Raw genomic sequence first — 21,082 nt, 5'->3', positions numbered from 1 at the left:
GCTTTAGGGAAGGAAACCTGCTGTTCTTACCTGGTCTGGCTTACATGTGACTCCAGACCCACTGAATCGCCCTCTGAAATGGCCTAGCAAGCCACTCAGTTGTACAATCTCGCTATAAAAAGTCATAATAAAAATAAAACCGGACGGACCACCCGGCACCGGACACAACAAAGGCAAACCAAGCCCAGTCGACCCTGCAAGGTCCTCCTCACGAACATCTGGGGACTTGTGCCAAAATTGGGAGAGCTGTTCCACAGACGATCAAGCAACAGCCTGACACAGCCATACTCACAGAATCATACCTTTCAGCCAACATCCCAGACTCTTCCATCACTATCTCTGGGTATGTCCTGTCCCACCGGCAGGACAGACCCACCAGAGGTGGCGGTACAGTGATATACAGTCAGGAGGAAGCGGCCCTGGGAGGCCTCAACATCGACTCTGGACCCCATGAAATCTCATGGCATCAGGTCAAACATGGGCAAGGAAACCGCCTGCTGATTACCACCCTCCCTCAGCTGATGAATCAGTCCTTCTCCAGGTTCAGCACCACTTGGAAGAAGCACTGAGGGTAGCAAGGGCACAGAATGTACTCTGGGTGGGGGACTTCAATGTCCATCACCAAGAGTGGCTCGGTAGCACCACTACTGACTGGGCTGGCCAAGTCCTGAAGGACAAAGCTGCCAGACTGGGCCTGCGGCAGGTGGTGAGCGAACCAACACAAGGGAAAAACCTACTTGACCTCGTCCTCACCAATCCACCTTTCGCAGATGCATCTGTCCATGACAGTATTGGTCGGAGTGACCACCGCACAGTCCTCGTGGAGATGAAGTCCCGTCTTCGCACTGGGGATACCATCCAACGTGTTGTGTGGCACTACCACCGTGCTAAATGGGATAGATTCAGAACAGATCTAGCAGTTCTAAACTGGGCATCCATGAGGCTCTGTGGGCCATCAGCAGCAGCAGAATTGTACTGCAGCACATCCTGTAACCTCATGGCCTGGCATATTCCTCACTGGCAGTGTCCTAGGCCCAACCATCTTCAGCTGCTTCATCAATGACCTTCCCTCCATCATAAGGTCAGAAATGGGGATGTTCGCTGATGACTGCACAGTGTTCAGTTCCATTCGCAACCCCTCAGATAATGAAGCAGTCCGAGCCCGCATGCAGCAAGACCTGGACAACATCCAGGCTTGGGCTCATAAGTGGCAAGTAACATTCGCGCCAGATAAGTGCCAGGCAATGACCATCTCCAACAATTGTAAACAATTTTACAACACCAAGTTATAGTCCAGCAATTTTATTTTAAATTCACAAGCTTTCGGAGATTTTCTCCTTCCTCAGGCAAATGTTTCAAGATCTCCTTGAAGCCTACGCATTTATACATATTGAACAATAATAAATGGTGTTTACAGACTGCCCCTGCAACTGCCCGTTGCCAAGGCAATCACCGTGTTCAGACAGAGAGGTGTTACCTGCAGAACCTCCGAATACACATTCAATAAAAAAACAAACAGGGAAAAAAAAACAGAGAAAAAAAACACAGAGAGAGGCAGAAACATCCGGAAGGCAGAGAGAGCCAGCAAATGACCCATTATATTAAAAACAGATAACATTTGTTCGCTGGTGGGGTAACGTGTAGCGTGACATGAACCCAAGATCCCGGTTGAGGCCGTCCTCATGGGTGCGGAACTTGGCTATCAATTTCTGCTCGACGATTTTGCGTTGTCGTGTGTCTCGAAGGCCGCCTTGGAGTACACACGACAACGCAAAATCGTCGAGCAGAAATTGATAGCCAAGTTCCGCACCCATGAGGACGGCCTCAACCGGGATCTTGGGTTCATGTCACGCTACACGTTACCCCACCAGCGAACAAATGTTATCTGTTTTTAATATAATGGGTCATTTGCTGGCTCTCTCTGCCTTCCGGATGTTTCTGCCTCTCTCTGTGTTTTTTTTCTCTGTTTTTTTTTCCCTGTTTGTTTTTTTATTGAATGTGTATTCGGAGGTTCTGCAGGTAACACCTCTCTGTCTGAACACGGTGATTGCCTTGGCAACGGGCAGTTGCAGGGGCAGTCTGTAAACACCATTTATTATTGTTCAATATGTATAAATGCGTAGGCTTCAAGGAGATCTTGAAACATTTGCCTGAGGAAGGAGAAAATCTCCGAAAGCTTGTGAATTTAAAATAAAATTGCTGGACTATAACTTGGTGTTGTAAAATTGTTTACAATTGTCAACCCCAGTCCATCACCGGCATCTCCACATCATGACTACCATCTCCAACAAGAGAGAGTCTAACCACCTCCCCTTGACATTCAACGGCATTACCATCGCCGAATCCCCCACCATCAACATCCTGGGGGTCACCATTGACCAGAAACTGAACTGGACCAGCCATATAAATACTGTGGCTACGAGAGCAGGTCAGAAGCTGGGTATTCTGCGGCGAGTGACTCACCTCCCGACTCCCCAAAGCCTTTCCACCATCTACAAGGCACAAGTCAGGAGTGTGATGGAATACTCTCCACTTGCCTGGATGAGTGCAGCTCCAACAGCACTCAAGAAGCTCGACACCATCCAGGATAAAGCAGCCCGCTTGATTGGCACCCCATCCACCACCCTAAACATTCACTCCCTTCACCACCGGCGCACTGTGGCTGCAGTGTGCACCATCCACAGGATGCACTGCAGCAACTCGCCAAGGCTTCTTCGACAGCACCTCCCAAACCCGCGACCTCTACCACCTAGAAGGACAAGGGCAGCAGGCACATGGGAACAACATCACCTGCACATTCCCCTCCAAGTCACACATCATCCCGACTTGGAAATATATCGCCGTTCCTTCATTGTCGCTGGGTCAAAATCCTGGAGCTCCCTTCCTAACAGCACGGACTGCAGCGGTTCAAGAAGGCGGCTCACCACCACCTTCTTGAGGGCAATTAGGGATGGGCAATAAATGCCGGCCTCGCCAGCAATGCCCACATCCCGTGAACGAATAAAAAAAAAACTCTACCATTACCAACAAGCCAGAGGATCAACCCTGGTTCAATGAGGAGTGTAGAAGAGCATGCCAGGAGCAGCACCAGGTGTACCTAAAAATGAGGTGCCAATCTGGTAAAGCTACAACACAGGACTACATGCATGCTAAAAGGTGGAAGCAACATGTTAGAGACAGAGCTAAACGATTCCACAACCAACGGATCAGATCAAAGCTCTGCAGTCCTGCCACATCCAGTCGTGAATGGTGGTGGACCATTAAACAACTAACGGGAGGAGGAGGCTCTGTGAACATCCCCGTCCTCAATGATGGCAGAGTCCAGCACGTGAGTACAAAAGACAAGGCTGAAGCATTTGCAACCATCTTCACCCAGAAGTGCTGAGTGAATGATCTATCTCTACCTCCTCCCGATATCCCCACCATCACGGAAGCCAGTCTTCAGCCAATTCGATTCACTCCACGTGATATCAAGAAAAGGCCGAGTGCACTGGCTACAACAAAGGCTATGGGCCCCGACAACATCCCGGCTGTAATGCTGAAGACTTGTGCTCCAGAACTAGCTGCGCCTCTAGCCAAACTGTTCCAGTACAGCTACAACACTGGCATCCACCTGACAATGTGGAAAATTGCCCAGGTATATCCTGTCCACAAAAAGCAGGACAAATCCAATCCGGCCAATTACTGCCCCATCAGTCTACTCTCAATCGTCAGCAAAGTGATGGAAGGTGTCGACGACAGTGCTGTCAAGCAGCACTTACTCACCAGTAACCTGCTCACCGATGCTCAGTTTGGGTTCCGCCAGGACCAGTCGGCTCCAGACCTCATTACAGCCTTGGTCCAAACATGGACGAAAGAGCTGAATTCCAGAGGTGAGGTGAGAGTGACCGCCCTTGACATCAATTCAGCATTTGACTGAGTGTGCCACCAAGGAGCCTCAGTAAAATTGAAGTCATTGGGAATCAGGGGGAACCTCTCCAGTGGTTGGAGTCATACCTAGCACAAAGGAAGATGGTGGTGATTGTTGGAGGCTAACCATCTCAGCCCCAGGACATTGCTGCAGGAGTTCCTCAGGGCAGTGTCCTCGGCCCAACCATCTTCAGCTGCTTCATCAATGACATTCCCTCCATCATAAGGTCAGAAATGGGGATGTTCGCTGATGATTGCACAGTGTTCAGTTCCATTCGCAACCCCTCAAATAATGAAGCAGTCCGAGCCCACATACAGCAAGACCTGGACAACATCCAGGCTTGGGCTGTTAAGTGGCAAGTAACATTTGCGCCAGACAAGTGCCAGTCAATAACCATCTCCAACGAGAGAGAGTCTAACCATCTCCCCATGACATTCAACGGCATTACCATCGCCGAATCACTCACCATCAACATCCTGGGGGTCACCATTGACTAGAAACTTAACTGGACCAGCTATGTAAATACTGTGGCTACAAGAGCAGGTCAGAGGGTGGGTATTCTTTGGCGAGTGACTCACCTCCTGACTCCCCAAAGCCTTTCCGCCATCTACAAGGCTCAAGTCAGGAGTGTGATGGAATCCTCTCCACTTGCCTGGATGAGTGCAGCTCCAACAACACTCAAGAAGCTCCACACCATCCAGGACAAAGCAGCCCGCTTGATTGGCACCCATCCACCACTCTAAACATTCGCTCCCTTCACCACCGGCGCACCGTGGCTGCAGTGTGTACCATCCACACGATGCACTGCCAAGGCTTCTTCGACAGCACCTCCCAAACCCTCTACCACCTAGAAAGAAAGGAGCAGCAGGAACATGGGAACAACACCACCTGCACGTTCCCCTCCAAGTCTCAGACCACCCTGAATTGGAAATATATCGCCGTTCCTTCATCGTCGCTGGGACAAAATCCTGGAACTCCCTTCCTAACAGTACTGTGGGAGAACCTTCACCACACGGACTGCAACGGTTCAAGGCGGCTCACCACCACCTTCTCAAGGGCAATTGGGGATGGGCAATAAATGCTGGCCTTGCCAGCAATGTCCACATCCCATAAACGAATAAAAAATAATGTAAACATTTGGTCAAGATGAAGTTGCAATCTGGTGCAGGCACTGTCTTCTCAGTGTGTGTCACCAGTATTCCTGGTTCAGTGAGGGCAGTGTTGGAGCTAATGGTGGATCTGGAAGATCTGGATCAAATTTGAAGCCTGCAGATTGTCACCTGTCCTAATACCTCCTTATGTGGCCCGGTGTCAAATTTTTTTTGATAACACTCCCGTGAAACGTCCTGGGACGTTTTACTACGTTCAAGGCACAATATTGTTATTGTCAACTTGCAAACCGTTTTCCTGCTGGGGACTGAATGGGGGTTGCTTTTATTTTTTAGGGTGATGTACCTTGAAACACCCACTGATTGATGTCTTTAATTAAGATCAATAACTGTATAAAGGTTCTTCCTATTTAATGTTCTCTGTTTGTTTTTAAAGGCTGTTTTCACAGATCAGTCCCAGGTAGCTTACATCCAACAGGACGCAACCACCCAGCAGGTAGGAAGGCAAGAGGGCAACATTGACCTGTGTAGCACCTCCGCACTGTTAAACTGACGTGATACTCTCCTCCTACGATGGAGAGCTCTTTGTGTACTGCAGATCAGGAGAGGCTGGCGGAGAGTTCCCTGTGATCTGTATATTAGGACATGAGAAAAGGCACCTGCTCCTTTGAACCTTTCCACTAAACTACTCGTCACTGAACTACCTTTCCTGGCTCCCATGCTCGCCAACGTTGTCAAGGTTTCTTATGCTCAGGCACCATCACCCCTCCTTTCAAAACCACCGTCATCACCCACCTCCTCAAAAAAGCACACTCAACTTCTCTGTCTTTGTAAAATACTGCCCCATCTCTAACCTCCCTTTCATCTCTAAAGTTGTTGAATATGTTGTCACCTGCCAGATCTTTGCCCATCTCTCCTGCTTGAATCTCTCCAATCAGGTTTTCACCTTCCCACAGCACTGAAAGAGCCCTAACCAAATTCATAAAAAGCATTCTATGTGACTGTCCCTCCCTGTCATCTTCAATAGTCGACTGCACCATCCTGCCATAAATTGCTTCTCTTCCATTGTCCAGCTTGGTGGGGCTGCCTTTGTTTGACCCAGTCTTTCCTCTCGAATCATAGCCAGAACAACTCTACCAATGGCTTCTCTTTCCACCCTTCCTCCTTCACCTTGTGAGTCCCCCAAGGATCCATCCTTGGGTACCCCCCCTTTCTCTTCCTCATCTACGTGCTACGTCATGTCAACATCATCCGCAGACATTGGATCAGCTTGCACAGGTATGCTGATGACATCCAACTCTACCTGCCCACCACATGTCTCGAACCCTCCTCTCCCTCTGTGCTGTTAGACTGCTTGTCTGACATCCAGTCTTGGCCACTATCATATTCCACTACTGGCTGTCATGCCTTTAACTGCCGAGGCTCCTTGGTCCGGAATTCCATCCCGGAACTGTTCCTCCTGTTCACCTACCTCTCCTTTTAAGACCCACTTTAAAACCCAGCTCTTTGACCGAACTATTAGCCACTCCCTCCTAATATCTCCCGATTGACTCGGCCACTTTTTTTTCGTGCGCTTTGGGACATTTACCCAATGAAAGGTGGTATATAAATGCAAATTGTTTTTATTAATTGCCTCGTCATATAACAAATCCGCTATTACTTCTGGGTGTCTCAATCTGTGATACTTCTATTCCATTTCACTGGTACTTTGTCACACATTATTTTGTCTATTGTGCAGCACTTTACATTTGTCAGTGTTACATTTCATCTCCCAACTGCCTGAATGATCCAAATCTTTCTCCAAATCCTTATTTGCATCCTTGGTTTTACTGCTCTCTCTACTTCAGTCTTGCAATTGGTTTCAGAATCCTGGTCAAAAGTGTAAACCAGAAACAACAGAGGCCCAAGTACTGACCCGTGCGGAGCTCCACTAAGCATCTCACTCCTATTCTTCAGCTTCATATCCAGTCCCACACTTCATCCAGGCTTCAGCTTTCATTATAATACTTTCATCTGCAACCTTCCATTACTTCACATTGTCTTCCATCCTTTTAACTTATCCAGTACCTCTGTCACAGTGACTCCAAGGTATTCTAGTGATGTTAATCGATTTTGTTATTGTCTTTTGTGAATCCTTTCAGAAAATATTGATTTACTCTTCCCTCCCTATAGACTTTGTTTAAGAACATAAGAACATAAGAAATAGGAGCAGGAGTAGGCCAATCGGCCCCTCGAGCCTGCTCCGCCATTCAATAAGATCATGGCTGATCTGATTTTAACCTCAAATCTAAATTCATGTCCAATTTCCTGCCCGCTCCCTGTAACCCCTAATTCCCTTTACTTCTCGGAAACTGCCTATTTCTGTTTTAAATTTATTTAATGATGTAGCTTCCACAGCTTCCTGAGGCAGCAAATTCCACAGACCTACTACCCTCAGTGAAGAAGTTTCTCCTCATCTCAGTTTTGAAAGAGCAGCCCCTTATTCTAAGATTATGCCCCCTAGTTCTAGTTTCACCCATCCTTGGGAACATCCTTATTCTGTTGGATCGCTAATTGTTGTTCTAATTGCTTTATTCATCCGTTTTAGCGATTGTTTTCACTTTTGTTTCTCTCCAGTCTCTAATTATTCTGCATAGTAAGCATTATGGTTTTTCATTACTTGTGCTGTCTTTCGGCAGTATTTCTGAGTTGATTGTTTTTAGTTCCCTTCCTTTGGATTTTGCCACCTTAAAGTTGTATATTTTTGTCTTTAGCCTTATCCGTGTTGTCAGATTATCTCACAGTGAATCATGTGGTTACGAGTTCCCAAAGATTTGGTTATTTTTAAATGATGAATGTTGTCCTGACTGCTTTCTACCCAATGAGTTAGGATCCTCGCATCTTGATCTGATATTAGCAAGAAAATCATGTGCTACATTGATTAATTCTGATGTCAGACTTGGATATGGGAATTCCTATTTTATATTGGATTTGATTTTTGATTCAAGTCGCCCATGATTGCCACATTGTTGTCAGTGACCACCCTTCTTATTGAATCACAGATTATGTTGCCTTCACCCTTCTCTGGGGTACTGTAACAGACCTGTTGTTACTCCTGTTTGCTTGCTAATTCAAGTTAATGTGCTCCCTGGGACATCAATTTAGCTCGCTTCATTATCCTGAACACTCCTCCCTTCTTGCTATTTCTGTCCTTCCTGAAAATCCAGTATCCTGTAATATTGAATTGAGAATTTTGGGGCAAACGATGTTTCAGTAATCCCTACTGAATGGTCATTTCTCACCATTTCTTATCCACGGTAAAGCTCGGTGGTGGATAAGGAATTGGCTGAAAGAGAGGAAGCAGCGGTGACAGCAGTAGCTAGGGTAATATCAGAGTGGGGGGATGTACTGAATGAAGTGACGCAGGGATCAGTGTTGGGGCCGCTGCTGTTTCCGATCTACGTGCATGACCTGGGTTCAGAAGTGCATTGTATGTTGGTGAAATTCACAGATGCAGGGTGGGGAGAACAGGGGCAGTAGATTGTGATGAAACAGCTGAGGAATGACGGAAGGCCCTGAAGAAAGTCAGGCAGAGATGGCAGAGACTCCCACCACATTTTTCAGTTCTCAGATATACAAATTGTGCCAGAGGATAGGAATGTAACCAATTGTGGACCCCGTTGAAGAAGGGAGAAGGATGAGCCAGGTAAATATAGGCTAACATTAGTTGTGGGCAAACTCTTAGAATCCATAATTCGAGATGAAATTCTTGAGCTTTTAGAGATGCATGTAACTGTCAAGAACAGACGACATGAATTTGTTAAAGGCAAGTCATGTTCAACAAATTTGAGCTTTTTTGAAAAATTGACCGATTTGAATAGATAAAGGGATTGCAGTAGATGTCGCCTATATGGATATTAAGCGTTCAATAAGGCATCTCAGAAGAAGCTTGTTAGAAAAATTCAGGCGTATGGTATAAGAGTCTGAGTCAGAAGGTTGTGCTTCAATCCTCACTCTCGAGACTTGAGCACATAATCTAGGCTGACACTTCAGTGCAATGTCTTTCAGCTAAGGTGTTAAACTGAGGCCCGGCCTGCGGATGTAAAAATCCCACGGCACTATTCGAAGAAGAGCAGAGAGTTCTCCCGATGTCCCGGCCAATATTCATCCCTCAACCAATACCTTAAAAAGAACAGTTTATCTGGTCATTATCGCATTGCTGATTATGGAACCTTGCTGTGCGCAAATTGGTTGCTGTGTTTCCTACATTACAGCAATGACTACATGTCAAGAGTACTTCTTTGGCTGTAAAGTGCTTTGGGACTTCCTGAGGTTGTGAAAGGCACTATATAAATGCAAGTCTTTTTTTCCCCTGAGAGTGTAAGCTCAAGTAGATAAAGCCATTAAAAAAGCCAAAAGCATTTGGGTTTTATATATAGGAACATAGAATACAAAAGTAAAGAAGTTATGATAAATTTGTACATAGCGACAGTTTTGGGAGTCCCATAATAAACAGGATATTAAAGCAATAAAGAGCGTACAATGTAGATTCACCAGGGCTGGGAAACTGTAGTTATGAGGAGAGACTTGAGATACTGGAACAGAGAATGTTAAGGGGAGATTTAAAAATTATGAAGATTTTGATAGTGTGGATAGAGAATGACTATTTCTTCTTGTTGGGGAGTCAGTGATGAAGGTTTATCAATTTCAAATCCTCACTGAGTGAGGTGAGGGGTTAGGGCAAATTTTGCACAGAGAGTTGTTGGAATGCTTTGCCACAGGGAGTGGTGAGGCAGAGACCGTTGCTTCTTTAAGGAAAGATTGGAGGGAGAGAGCAGGAGATTAGGATTACTTTTACATTGCTCTAGTAAAGAGCTGGCTTAGACTTAAAGGGCTGAATGGCCTCCAATAGCAGATGAAATTCAATGCAGATGTGTGCAAGGTCTCACACATTGGAAGGAAAAATAGGGGACATGCTTAATGAATGGTGTTTAACTGGCTGGAACAGAGGCCGGATGAGATCTGAGAGTGATAGTAAAGTGTATACTGTACTCAGTAAATGTTGAGCTGCAAGTAAGCAGATTGCTGAAGCTGTTGCATCACCTCATGCTGAAGGTGTACTGTACTCTGGTCAGGCTGCAACTTGAATATCTCGTTCAGGTTTGGTCACCGGGCCACAAGGAAACAGCCAAGCTGTGGGCGCAGGGGCAGGTCGAACATTGAAGTTGATACCTAGTGCCAGAGGACTGAGTTATTAGGGAATACTAGAAAAACTTGAAGTCTATCGTCTTGAAAGGAATTGAAAGAGAGGATTTTATAGATACTAAGATACTAAGTGGAGTAGAAGAGGTTAACCCTGAGCACTATTTCCAGTTAAACAGTGACTCCAGGGCAAGGGAACAGAGGTACAAACTGGCAAAAGGCAGGTTTAGAACTGATGTCAGGAAGCCCTGCCTCACACAGAGAGATCGATACCTGGAATGGTCAGGGAATGGATCCAAAAACTCTGGAATTATTCGTGAGGCAGTTAGATGGGAGTTTGCGAGTTTCTATGGAAGGATGAGCTAAATGGACTAAATGGCCTCCCTATCTGTACTACTTTTTGTGATCACAAGCATCTTATTCTGGTTGTTTCTAACTTGCAGATATATATTGTATTACTTCCCTTTTACGGTTTTATGTTTAATTCCTTTGTGTTTATTTACTTTCCCTGTCTTTCCCGTCTTTGTGTTTTTCTTTCTCCTCTTGATCACCCCCCAAGCTCTGTTTATGTATAGATAAGGTCCTACTCTCTTTCCCTTCCATATCTGGATTAAAGAGCCTCAGTTATTTCAGACCCGACTCTTTCCTTCCTGAACCGGCCTGGTTTTCCCAAAAACAATCCAGATTGTGTACAAAGGAAGCTCTGTATCAACTAGCCATAGTTCTAGACAAGAACTCTTCATCTCGATCAAAAATCTGGAGTAAGCCAAAAATAAACTTTTACAAATGTTTATCTTTCAGTTTACTAGAACTACACCCATACATGGGGGTATGTTCTGACTAATGCACAATACAGTTTGTAGTTGAGGATAGATTTCAAATGGATGAGATTCAGTGATTTCTGAGAGTGATATTTCAGATAATTTACTGTCAACTGAGGGAATGGGTCCCAACAAAATGAAATAATACTTGGTGAAATGAATAAACCAGGTCTGACACATTACCTGATTGCTGCTTACTTGCTCTGACAGATTGGTTTATCTATACCCAGGTAACGGTTCTCCTGCCTGCCAACCAGAACATGACTGGTGCCAATCTGGCAGTCCTTGGCAGTGTGACGGAAGCACAGCAGCCAATGACGGTGGAGAACAATTCTCAGGTAAAATAGTCGAGATTTCAACAGAAGTTCAATAATTGTCAGAAATTATATGAACGAGATTAATGACCATTTGAGGTGTGGTTCCCTGGTTTGCGAATCTGCATCTGCCAGTACTGGGGAAGGGGAACAGGGAGTAAGGTAGTTCCTTGAGATATTGGAGTAATTCTAAGATACAATCAAAGCACTTTGCCAGCAGAGTATCAGAATGAGAGTAGGAGTGTCAGGGATAGGCTTTTGGCAGGGAATTAAGATGGGTGAGGCAGCGATCGATCTTTAATTGAGGGCATCAGATTAAAGATGTTGGTTCATTGCTAACGTGAACTCCAGTAATTTACTCTTACTTTGTTTCGTCAGTCACATTTGCCCGTGCCGAATCACGGGATACCTCGGATAACAGAGGACAGCGGTTCTGTGCAACAAATGCCAGAAACACTGGACACAGCTGAACATGACCTGGATTCTGATGAGGATGAAGATGAAGAGGAGGAAGATGATGATGTAGACTCATCTGATATTGATGATTGGGAGCCAGGTCCTCCAAGGCCCTTTAACCCATGTGATTTATGTAAGTGGGGAAAAGCACATTGCTTCTTGCTGTCCCACTGAAGTGCAATGGAAGAAATTTTGATGAGGTAACAGAGAGGGTAGATGAGGGTAATGCAGTTGATGTGGTGTATATGGATTTTCAAAAAGCATTCAATTAAGTGCCACATGGTAGGCTTGCTATTAAGATTGTGGCCCATGGAATAAAGGGGGCAGTAGGAACATGGATGCAGAATTGGCTAAGTGACAGGAAACAGAGAGTAGTGGTGAGCGGTTGTTTTTCGGACTGGAAGGAGGTGTACAGTGGTGTTCCCCAGGGGTTGGTGCTGGGATCATTCCACAGGCGGACACGTGGCAGATGAAGTTTAACACTGAAAAATGCAAGGTGATGCATTTCGGTAGGAAAAATGAGGAGAGGCAATATAAACGAGAGGGCACAATTCTAAAAGGGGTACAGGAACAGAGAGATCTGGGGGTGTATGTGCACAAATGGTTGAAGGTGGCAGGGCAGGTTGAGAAAGCGGTTAAAAAAGCATACGGGATCCTGGGCTTTATAAATAGAGGTATAGAGTACAAAAGCAAGGAAGTCATGATGAATTTTTATAAAACACTGGTTCGGCCACAACTGGAGTATTGTGTCCAGTTCTGGGCACCGCACTTTAGGAAAGGTGTGAAGGCCTTAGAGAGGGTGCAGAGGAGATTTACTAGAATGATTTCAGGGATGAGGGACTTGAATTACGTGAATAGACTGGAGAAGCTGGGGTTGTTCTCCTTGGAACAGAGAAGGTTGAGAGGAGATTTGATAGAGGTGTTCAAAATCATGAAGGGTCTAGACAGAGTAGATAGAGAGAAACTGCTCCCATCAGCAGAAGGGTCAAGAACCAGAGGTCATTGATTTAAGGTGATTGGCAAAAGCACCAAAGGTGACCTGAGGAAAAACTTTTTTACACAGCGAGTGGTTATGATCTGGAATGCACTGCCCGAGGGGGTGGTTGAGGCAGATTCAATCATGGCCTTCAAAAGGGAACTGGATAAGTACTTGGAAGGAAAAAATATGCAGGGCTACGGGGATAGGGTGGGGGAGTGGGACTAGCCAAATTGCTCTTGTGTAGTGCCGGCGCGGACTCGATGGGCCAAATGGCCTCCTTCCGTGCTGTAACCTTTCTATGATTGGTCATTGAAAAACACCAACAGGTTTTCCTAGTAGTGACACAGTTCTTGTAGTAGGGTGCCAATTATAAGATGGCAGGGTCACGATGGAAGCTTTAGGCAGGGCTACTGTCAAGATATTACTGTTAGCAATTTTACTTAAAAAAATAAATTCCAACATAAATGGAAGTCCCTGTGTTGTTTTCCTCATTGTGGTAATGTGATGTTGCTGCTGTTCTTTTCCACAGGGTGTGAGGATTGCAATAATGCTCATCCAGCTACATGCCTCAAACATGGCACACTGCACTGCATTCCCAACCGGCCTGTCCTGAGCAGGGCCAGGGCCAGCCTGCCACTCATTCTGTACATCAACCGATTTGCAGGCGGAATCTTCTCCAAGAGGCGCATTCCAAAACGTACGCAGTTTGGCCCTGTAGAGGGACCATTAATTAAGCAGTCTGAGCTCACAGATGGATATGTTCATTTAAAGGTACGTCCCTTGGCCTGATCAGAACAGACTTGTTTTATTTTGCAGTGCCGTACAGGTCTACAAGACTTGAAATTTGCTTTGTGGGTTTACGTCACATCAGGTATATGTGCTGCACAGGAACTGGTCTGCTCTCCCTCCTATAAGTACAATGCCACACTGTTCTACAGGAGACCTGCTTTAGCAACATAGACACATGGTGTACTACAGCAGCTGAACACACCTAAACAAGCCTTCTCCCAGGACTGATCAACAACAATCTCAGCCCACTTTCCCAACAGGCACCATTTCAAAGACATCTTCGCCAAATGTCCCTGGGGCTGGGTGACAGTTGGTCAAGGACTTCACTCTCACTTTTGGGGTCTGGATCTAAAATCCAGGCCAGTCTGGCACAGATGTGCTCTGACTGCTGTCTGTAAGGTGAAAAGTATTTGGGAAGTATCAATCCAGTAGGCACAGACCCATAACTGTCCTTAATTCAGCTCTGATTCGACAATCTCCCCTCAGATCAACCAATGGATCGCCAGGGTGGGAAGTGGAAAATATCAAACTGGCGGAGGTTGGGGATGAGCCACATTTTTGAGGCAGTGTACTCTGAATCTAAACTAAAACTCATCTGAGTGTTTTTAATGTGTTTTTAACACCAGCAGGTGTTCAAATCCCTAACGCCAACAGCCCTCACTGTGATGAGCATCACAAGAAAGTGTTAGGTGACCAACTCATGGATGTAAAATCATGGTTACCAGTTTGGGTGTTAATTGGATCTCTCATTGATCCAGTCGGTCGCACTGGAACCTGGGTCAGAAGGTAGTGGATACGAGTTCCATGCTGGGCTTTGCAACTCACGATCTTGGTTGACTGTCGCGCAGTTCTGAGAGCTGCACTATGGGAAGTGCGGTACGTTACAGTGAATGTTGAAAGTTCTACGGCACTAGTTGGAGAAGTGGAGTTCTCCCAACATCCTGGGCAACAATTCTCCCTCAAAAAAACCTTAGGCACTTATCCATATTAGAAACTTGAGTGAGTTTTGGGTGAGTTTTGTTTTCACAGAGCAACCGATATAAAGATATAAATAGATTAATTGGTCATTCATCAGCGTGGACTTTGTGGGGCATTGCTGGAGTGGAATGGCTCACGACATAACAGTGACTGCACTTCAAAAAAAAAAATAATTGAGAGAAGCACTTTGGAGCATCAGTGATGATGAGGTGCTATATTAATGCAAGTCTTTTTTTCTTCTTAACAGGTTGCTATGGGGGTAGGAAGGGAGGACTTTAAAGAGGGGGAGAAACCTGGTGATCTGTGGTTTGATCTGTCCGATGAGAACTTGTGCAACTGGATGATGTTTGTACGTGAAGCACGGAACCACTTGGAACAGAACCTGGTGGTTTATCAGTACGGCAAAGACCTCTACTTCACCACCATCAAACATATTGAGCCGAAACAGGAACTCAAGGTAAGAGAGCACGTGGTGTATAACAGGTGGGTGCAGGTGGAGCAAGTGAGTGCGAGGGGTGGATACTGCCAGTACTGACCACGGTGGTGGTGGTGGGTGGGGGGGGGCGCGGAGGCAGATGTTGGTGGTGAAATAGATCTTCTCCCCCAGTAGAATCCCCATTTAAGTATCAAAATCAGGGGAGGAGAATTTGTTGTCAGGCTGCAGGCTCATCCCAGAGGCCAGTGAAGTGACATGAGCTGTACCAGTTGGAGACGATATCCTGAGAGCAGGAGGCATTCAGATTGCCACATCCAATTTTCAGGAGTCCAGTGGATTCAAGGAGTTGGAGCAAGGAAAAAGCTGGTACAGCAATGCTGGTCTGCCTAAGTTACCCACTTATTTTGTGATCCGAGTGTCCTGTTCGACCCTGAGCTGAGTTTCCAACTCTATACCCACTCCATCGCAAAGGCCACCTTATTTCACCTCTGTTGCCTCCTTCATCCCACCTTCAGCTGAAACCCTTGTTCGTGCCTTTGTCGCTTCCAGACTCAAATGACTCCAATGCTTTTCTGACCAGTCTCCCATCCATCACCTTGTGTAAACTTGAGCTGCCCATATCCTATCCTGCACCGTCTCACTTGTCCATCACCCCCTCGCTGACCGACATTTGCTTCCAGTCCCCCAGCACCTCATATTTAGAATTGTCATCCTTTTGTTTAAATTCCTTCATGGACTCACCCCTTCCTATCTCTGTAACTTCCTCCAGCCCAGTAACCACCCACCCTCCATTCCTCTGACTCTGCCTGTTGGATACATCTCCCCTCCCTTCTTTCCATCCTTCTTGGATATGCCTTCAGCCGCCAAACCTGGAGCTTTGGAATTCCGTTCCTAAACCTCTTTCCAATTCCCACTCCTCCTGCTTGAAGCCAGCTCTCTGACCAAGCTTGTGGTCACCCCTCCTAATATCTCCGCCTTTGGCTCAGTGTCTGCCTTTCTTTACGTCTCTGTGAAGCACCTTGGGATAATTTTCTGTGTTAATGGTGCTATCTAACTATAAGGTGGTGTTGATGTCATTATTAATAAGAAATATGTCCATGTAATGATATAGTAGACTTCCTGTGGTAGTGACATTTTGTCACAGAACAATAATACTACAATTTGCAGTTTCACTTGGATCCTTTCTGTAATGTTTAATTCAAATGTTAAACATTTACTAGATACTTAACATCCAAATTAGACATTACAGAAAATATGTTCTAACTATTGGACTGCCGGCAGCTCTGAGAAATTCTATAGTCAATGACACCGCGATAACGACACTGAAAACTTAGGAGTAGCATTATTCCTATAATGATGTAACAATGAAGAGTATTAAAAAAAAATCAAAACTCATTGATTTTGCTCACGTGTAAAAACAATAGGGGAAGATTTCCGTTTTTAACTCTTGATTTTGTCGCATGTAGCACAGAGAAAATCTGAGCTCTGTGTGTCTGTCTCCCTCTCCTTCCCCTCCACCCCTCACAAAGACTTGGGCACCAACTCTCTGATAGTCACACTGACGGGGGATAGTAGATTTCTGCGGAAAAATGAACTGATTGCCTCCCTCCTCTGTACTTCCCTCTGTGAAATATTCTTGTCTGGCCCTGTGTATGAAGCCAGTACTGTCCTCTCAGCCATCAGCCGAATACTCAAACTCCCTTCTGAGGAGTCTGACCACCACAGATACTTGGCTGGAGAACACATTAATGGTTTGGGTAGGAGTGGAGTATTCACATTTGGTTGGTCTCTAGTAAGCAAGTGACTTTGAAAGGTAAAAGACATTTTAGTGCTTAACACCATAAGTAATTGTCATCAATTTTACAGTAATTCGTAACGGAGCGTTTGATTCTTCTTGTCCGTATGTTGTAAATATTCACCTGCAACAGTAAAAAGAATTAAAACAATGTTTTGGAAGTGGGCTGGGCTGGGCTGGTGCGGATGCAATTTTCAGTGAAATTCCACCAATTAAACCACTTGCCAGCGATGTGGAATTTATATTAATCGATGGTTACACCATGTGGATGGGAAACGAGGAATGTTGATTCGAGGCTGGGACTAGAAGCCAGGTGTGAGCCCAGAGTCAGAGTGAAAGGTGGAGTCACCTGGGTGTAGAGTGGCGAGACCACATTACTGGGAATGGAAAGGGCGAAGGTCACTAATCTGAGGCTTGCCAGTGAAGGACGGTGTTGATGGTCACAGTTATTTGGTGAATGATATACCAAATGGACATGCAGAACAGACAACTCAATTTTTTTAGGTGCATCAAGAACGCAGGCCAGATAGCCTGTGAAGACAGTCCAGAATGTAGCACACAGATAATCTGAAGCCCCAGGCTTCTGATACAGGGGCAGGTCTTGGAACAAAAACGTTCAAACAAACAAAAATCAACTGTATAGGTAAGTTTAATATTGTGTATGTAATTGTTTACTTTTGTTTACGTTGGAAATTTATTGCAAGGCGACAAAACAAACTGGCTGCTGAAGGATTTTCAAATGAATCTGGGACAATTGCACTGGTTCCCTTTTTTGCTCCTTGCTGTTTGTAGCTGTTTGCTGACTAACCATTTTGGATTGATAATTTTTGAAATTTCTGATTGATGGTTTTCATTCTCGCTTGCTACTGGCTCATTGCTTCATTCTGTACCTTTTCAGTTATGATTTGTTGCGGTTTGTTTTTTATGAATACGACATGTACGTAAAGGTTTGTGTTGTGCAAGTCCATCACACACCAAACATATGTCACACACAAATAGAACAGAAGGAGGCCGGTTCCAGGTGCAAAAGAAGTCTTGAAGGCAGACATTGACCTGGAGCCTAAAACTTGCAGGCAGCTTCTCTGACCAAACAATTAAGCTCCATTGCCTGTGCTAAATTAACAAATGTTAAACTTTGGGGCCTTAAGGGGACATGAGCGTACTTTAGCAGCAGAATAATGCAGTAATGTTCAGTAGATGGAATAACAACCGTGTCATTATAAAAGTGTATTACCTGCCCTACTGTGAGCAATGCCATGGGAGATCTGCTAACATATTCAAGTATTTTAAAAATATTGCTTTGCCTGTTTTTACTTCCTCATTTTCTCTCTCAATTTTATATTTTTTTGTGTAATTTCTTCCTTTTCACTATTTTAAGACTGAATTCTGCCTCTTTTCCTGTTCCTCCACTGTTCTGCCCTCTATTCTGGGAACCTTGTAAACATTTGTTCCAGATAGGCTGCAAGCTGCTTCCAAATGCTGTTCCTCTCGAAATCAGCACCAGCATTGGTTGCAGCATTGCTTTCACCAGCTCAAAATTTGCTACCTTTTTCATCCCGACATGCAGAACCTCACCGGACCCATTGCAATGACTTGGCATACCAAGTTCTCATTGGTGGGCTGGCTGTTAGAACCATAGAAAAGATACAGCACAGAAGGGGGCCATTCGGCCTATCGTGTCCGCGCCGGCTCGAAGAATAACCAGGTGCCCATTCTAATCCCACCTTCCAGCACCCGGGCCATAGCCCTGCAACTTACAGCACTTTAGGTGCAGATCCAGGTACTTTTTAAAAGAGCTGAGGGTCCCTGCCTCTACCACCAATTCGGGCAGCGAATTCCATACACCCACCACCCTCTGGGTAAAAAGGTTTCTCCTCAAGTCCCCTCTAATCCTTCCGCCAATCAGCTTAAATCTATGTCCTCTAGTTCTTGAACTCTCTGCTCGGGGAAACAGGTACTTCCTGTCTACTCTATCTGGGCCCCTCTTAATTTTGTACACCTCAATCAAGTCTCCCCTCAGCCTCCTCTGCTCCAAAGAAAACAACCCCAGCCTATCCAATCTCTCCTCGTAGCTGCAATTTTCAAGCCCTGGCAACATTCTTGTAAATCTTCTCTGCACTCTCTCCAGAGCAATTACATCCTTCCTGTAATGTGGTGACCAGAACTGTGCACAATACTCCAGCTGTGGCCTTACCAGCGTTTTATACAGATCCATCATTACATCCCTGCTTTTGTATTCTATACCTCGGCTAATAACGGAGAGCATTCCGTATGCCTTCTTCACAACCTTAATTACCTGTACTGCCACCTTCAGGGACCTGTGCACATGCACTCCAAGGTCTCTCACTTCCTCTACCCCTCTCAATATATTCCCGTTTACTGCGTATTCCCTTTTACTGTTTGCCCTCCCTAAGTGCATTACCTCACACTTCTCCAGGTTGAACTCCATTTGCCACTTTTCCGCCCACTCTACCAACCCATTGATATCTTCTTGGAGTCTACAGCTATCCTCTTCACCATCAACTACACGGCCAATTTTTGTGTCGTCTGCAAATTTGCCAATCATGCCCCCTACATTCAACTCCAAATCATTTGATATATACCACAAACAGCAAGGGACCCAACACTGAGCCCTGTGGCACATCACTGGAAACGGATTTCCATTCGCAAAGACATCCATCTACTTTTACCCTTTGTTTCCTGTTACTGCGCCAACTTTGGATCCAATTCGCCACATTTCCCTGTATCCCAAGGGCTTTTACCTTTCTGACCAGTCTGCCATGTGGGACCTTGTCAACTGCCTTCCTAAAATCCATGTAGCCAACATCCACTGCACTACCCTCATCAATCCTCCTTGTCACTTCCTCAAAGACTTCAATCAGATTTGTAAGGCATGACCTTCCCTGAACAAATCCATGCTGACTATCCCTGATTAAACCATGCCTTTCCAAGTGACAGTTTATCCTATCTATCAGTATTGATTCTAATAGTTTGCCCACCACCGAGGTAAGACTGACCGGCCTATAATTGTTTGGCCTTTCCCTCGTACCCTTTTTAAACCATGGTACTACGTTTGCAGTCTTCCAGTCCTCCGGTACCTCCCCTGCATCCAGTGAGGATTGGAAAATGATCCTCAGAGCCTCCGCTATTTCCTCCCTGGCTTCCTTCAATAGCCCAGGAAAACAATCCATCCAGCCCTGGTGACTTAGCAACTTTCAAGGATTCTCGTCCCTCTAGTACTTCCTCTCTTGTTATGTTTACCTTATCCAATATTTCACACCTCTCCTCTTTAACTGCTACGTCCGGATCATCCCTTTCCTTTGCGAATACGGAGACAAAATATTCATTTAAAACCCTATCTCCATCCTCTGCTTCTACACACAAGTTACCCTCATCATCCCTGATAGGTCCCACCTTTTCCTTAGCTATCCTTTTGTTCTTGATGTACTGATAAAACATCTTTGGATTTTCTTTAATCTTACTAGCTAATATTTTTTCATGCCCTCTCTTTGCTTTCCTTATTTCCTTTTTTATGTCATCCCTGTACTTTCTATACTCCTCTAGGCTTTCTGCAGTATTTAGTTTTCTGTGACCGTCATAAGCTTTCTTTTTTTGCTTTATCTTGCCCCGTATACTTCTAGACAACCAGGGGGCTCTAAATTTGGCAGTGCCACCCTTTTTCTTTGAGGGGACGTATCTGCATTGTACCCGTAGAATTTCACTTTTTAGTTCCTCCCACTGGCTTGCCACTGATTTCTCCTCAAGTAGTTGTGTCCAGTCCACTTCTGCCCAATCAACTCTTAGGTCTGTAAAATTTGCCTTCCCCCAATTTAAAATGTTTACTCCTGATTTAACTCTGTCCTTTTCCATAATAATGCTAAAACTAACTGAATTGTGGTCACTGTCCCCAATATGGTCACCCACTGTCACTTCACCCACTTGCCTATCTTCATTTCCCAGGACTAAATCTAGAATTGCATCCCCTCTTGTTGGGCTTGTCACGTACTGGCTAAAAAAGTTCTCCTGGGCACCGATCAAGAATTTTGCGCCCTCTGTGCCCCTCACACTGCTTGAATCCCAGTTGATGTTAGGGTAGTTGAAGTCCCCTACTATTTTTGCACTCAGAAATTTGCCTACATATTTGTTCTTCCATCTCCCTTTCGCTATTCGGGGGTCTATAGTACACTCCTAGTAGTGTGACTGCCCCTTTTTTATTTCTTAGTTCAACCCATATGGCCTTGATTGATAATCCATTTAGCATATCATCCCTTCTCACAACTGTAATTGATTCTTTAACCCCCCTCCTTTTTTATC

General features: G+C 45.2%; 1 protein-coding gene across 1 annotated transcript in view; it reads left to right on the top strand.

Moving 5' to 3' along the window:
- The window catches only part of prdm10 (PR domain containing 10), a 170,125-nt gene that overhangs the window by 22,666 nt on the left and 126,377 nt on the right, over nt 1-21,082 (top strand). Inside the window, exons 4-8 of the mRNA XM_067970795.1 lie at nt 5,456-5,515; nt 11,252-11,359; nt 11,714-11,924; nt 13,300-13,541; nt 14,785-14,994. Of these exons, the coding sequence (XP_067826896.1) occupies nt 5,456-5,515; nt 11,252-11,359; nt 11,714-11,924; nt 13,300-13,541; nt 14,785-14,994 (831 nt within the window). The remainder of the gene's footprint in view (nt 1-5,455; nt 5,516-11,251; nt 11,360-11,713; nt 11,925-13,299; nt 13,542-14,784; nt 14,995-21,082) is intronic.

This window comes from Heptranchias perlo, chromosome 33 (genome assembly GCF_035084215.1).
Source record: "Heptranchias perlo isolate sHepPer1 chromosome 33, sHepPer1.hap1, whole genome shotgun sequence".
Classification (NCBI taxonomy): Eukaryota; Metazoa; Chordata; class Chondrichthyes; order Hexanchiformes; family Hexanchidae; genus Heptranchias; species Heptranchias perlo.
This window is presented reverse-complemented; position numbering and strand designations above follow the sequence as displayed.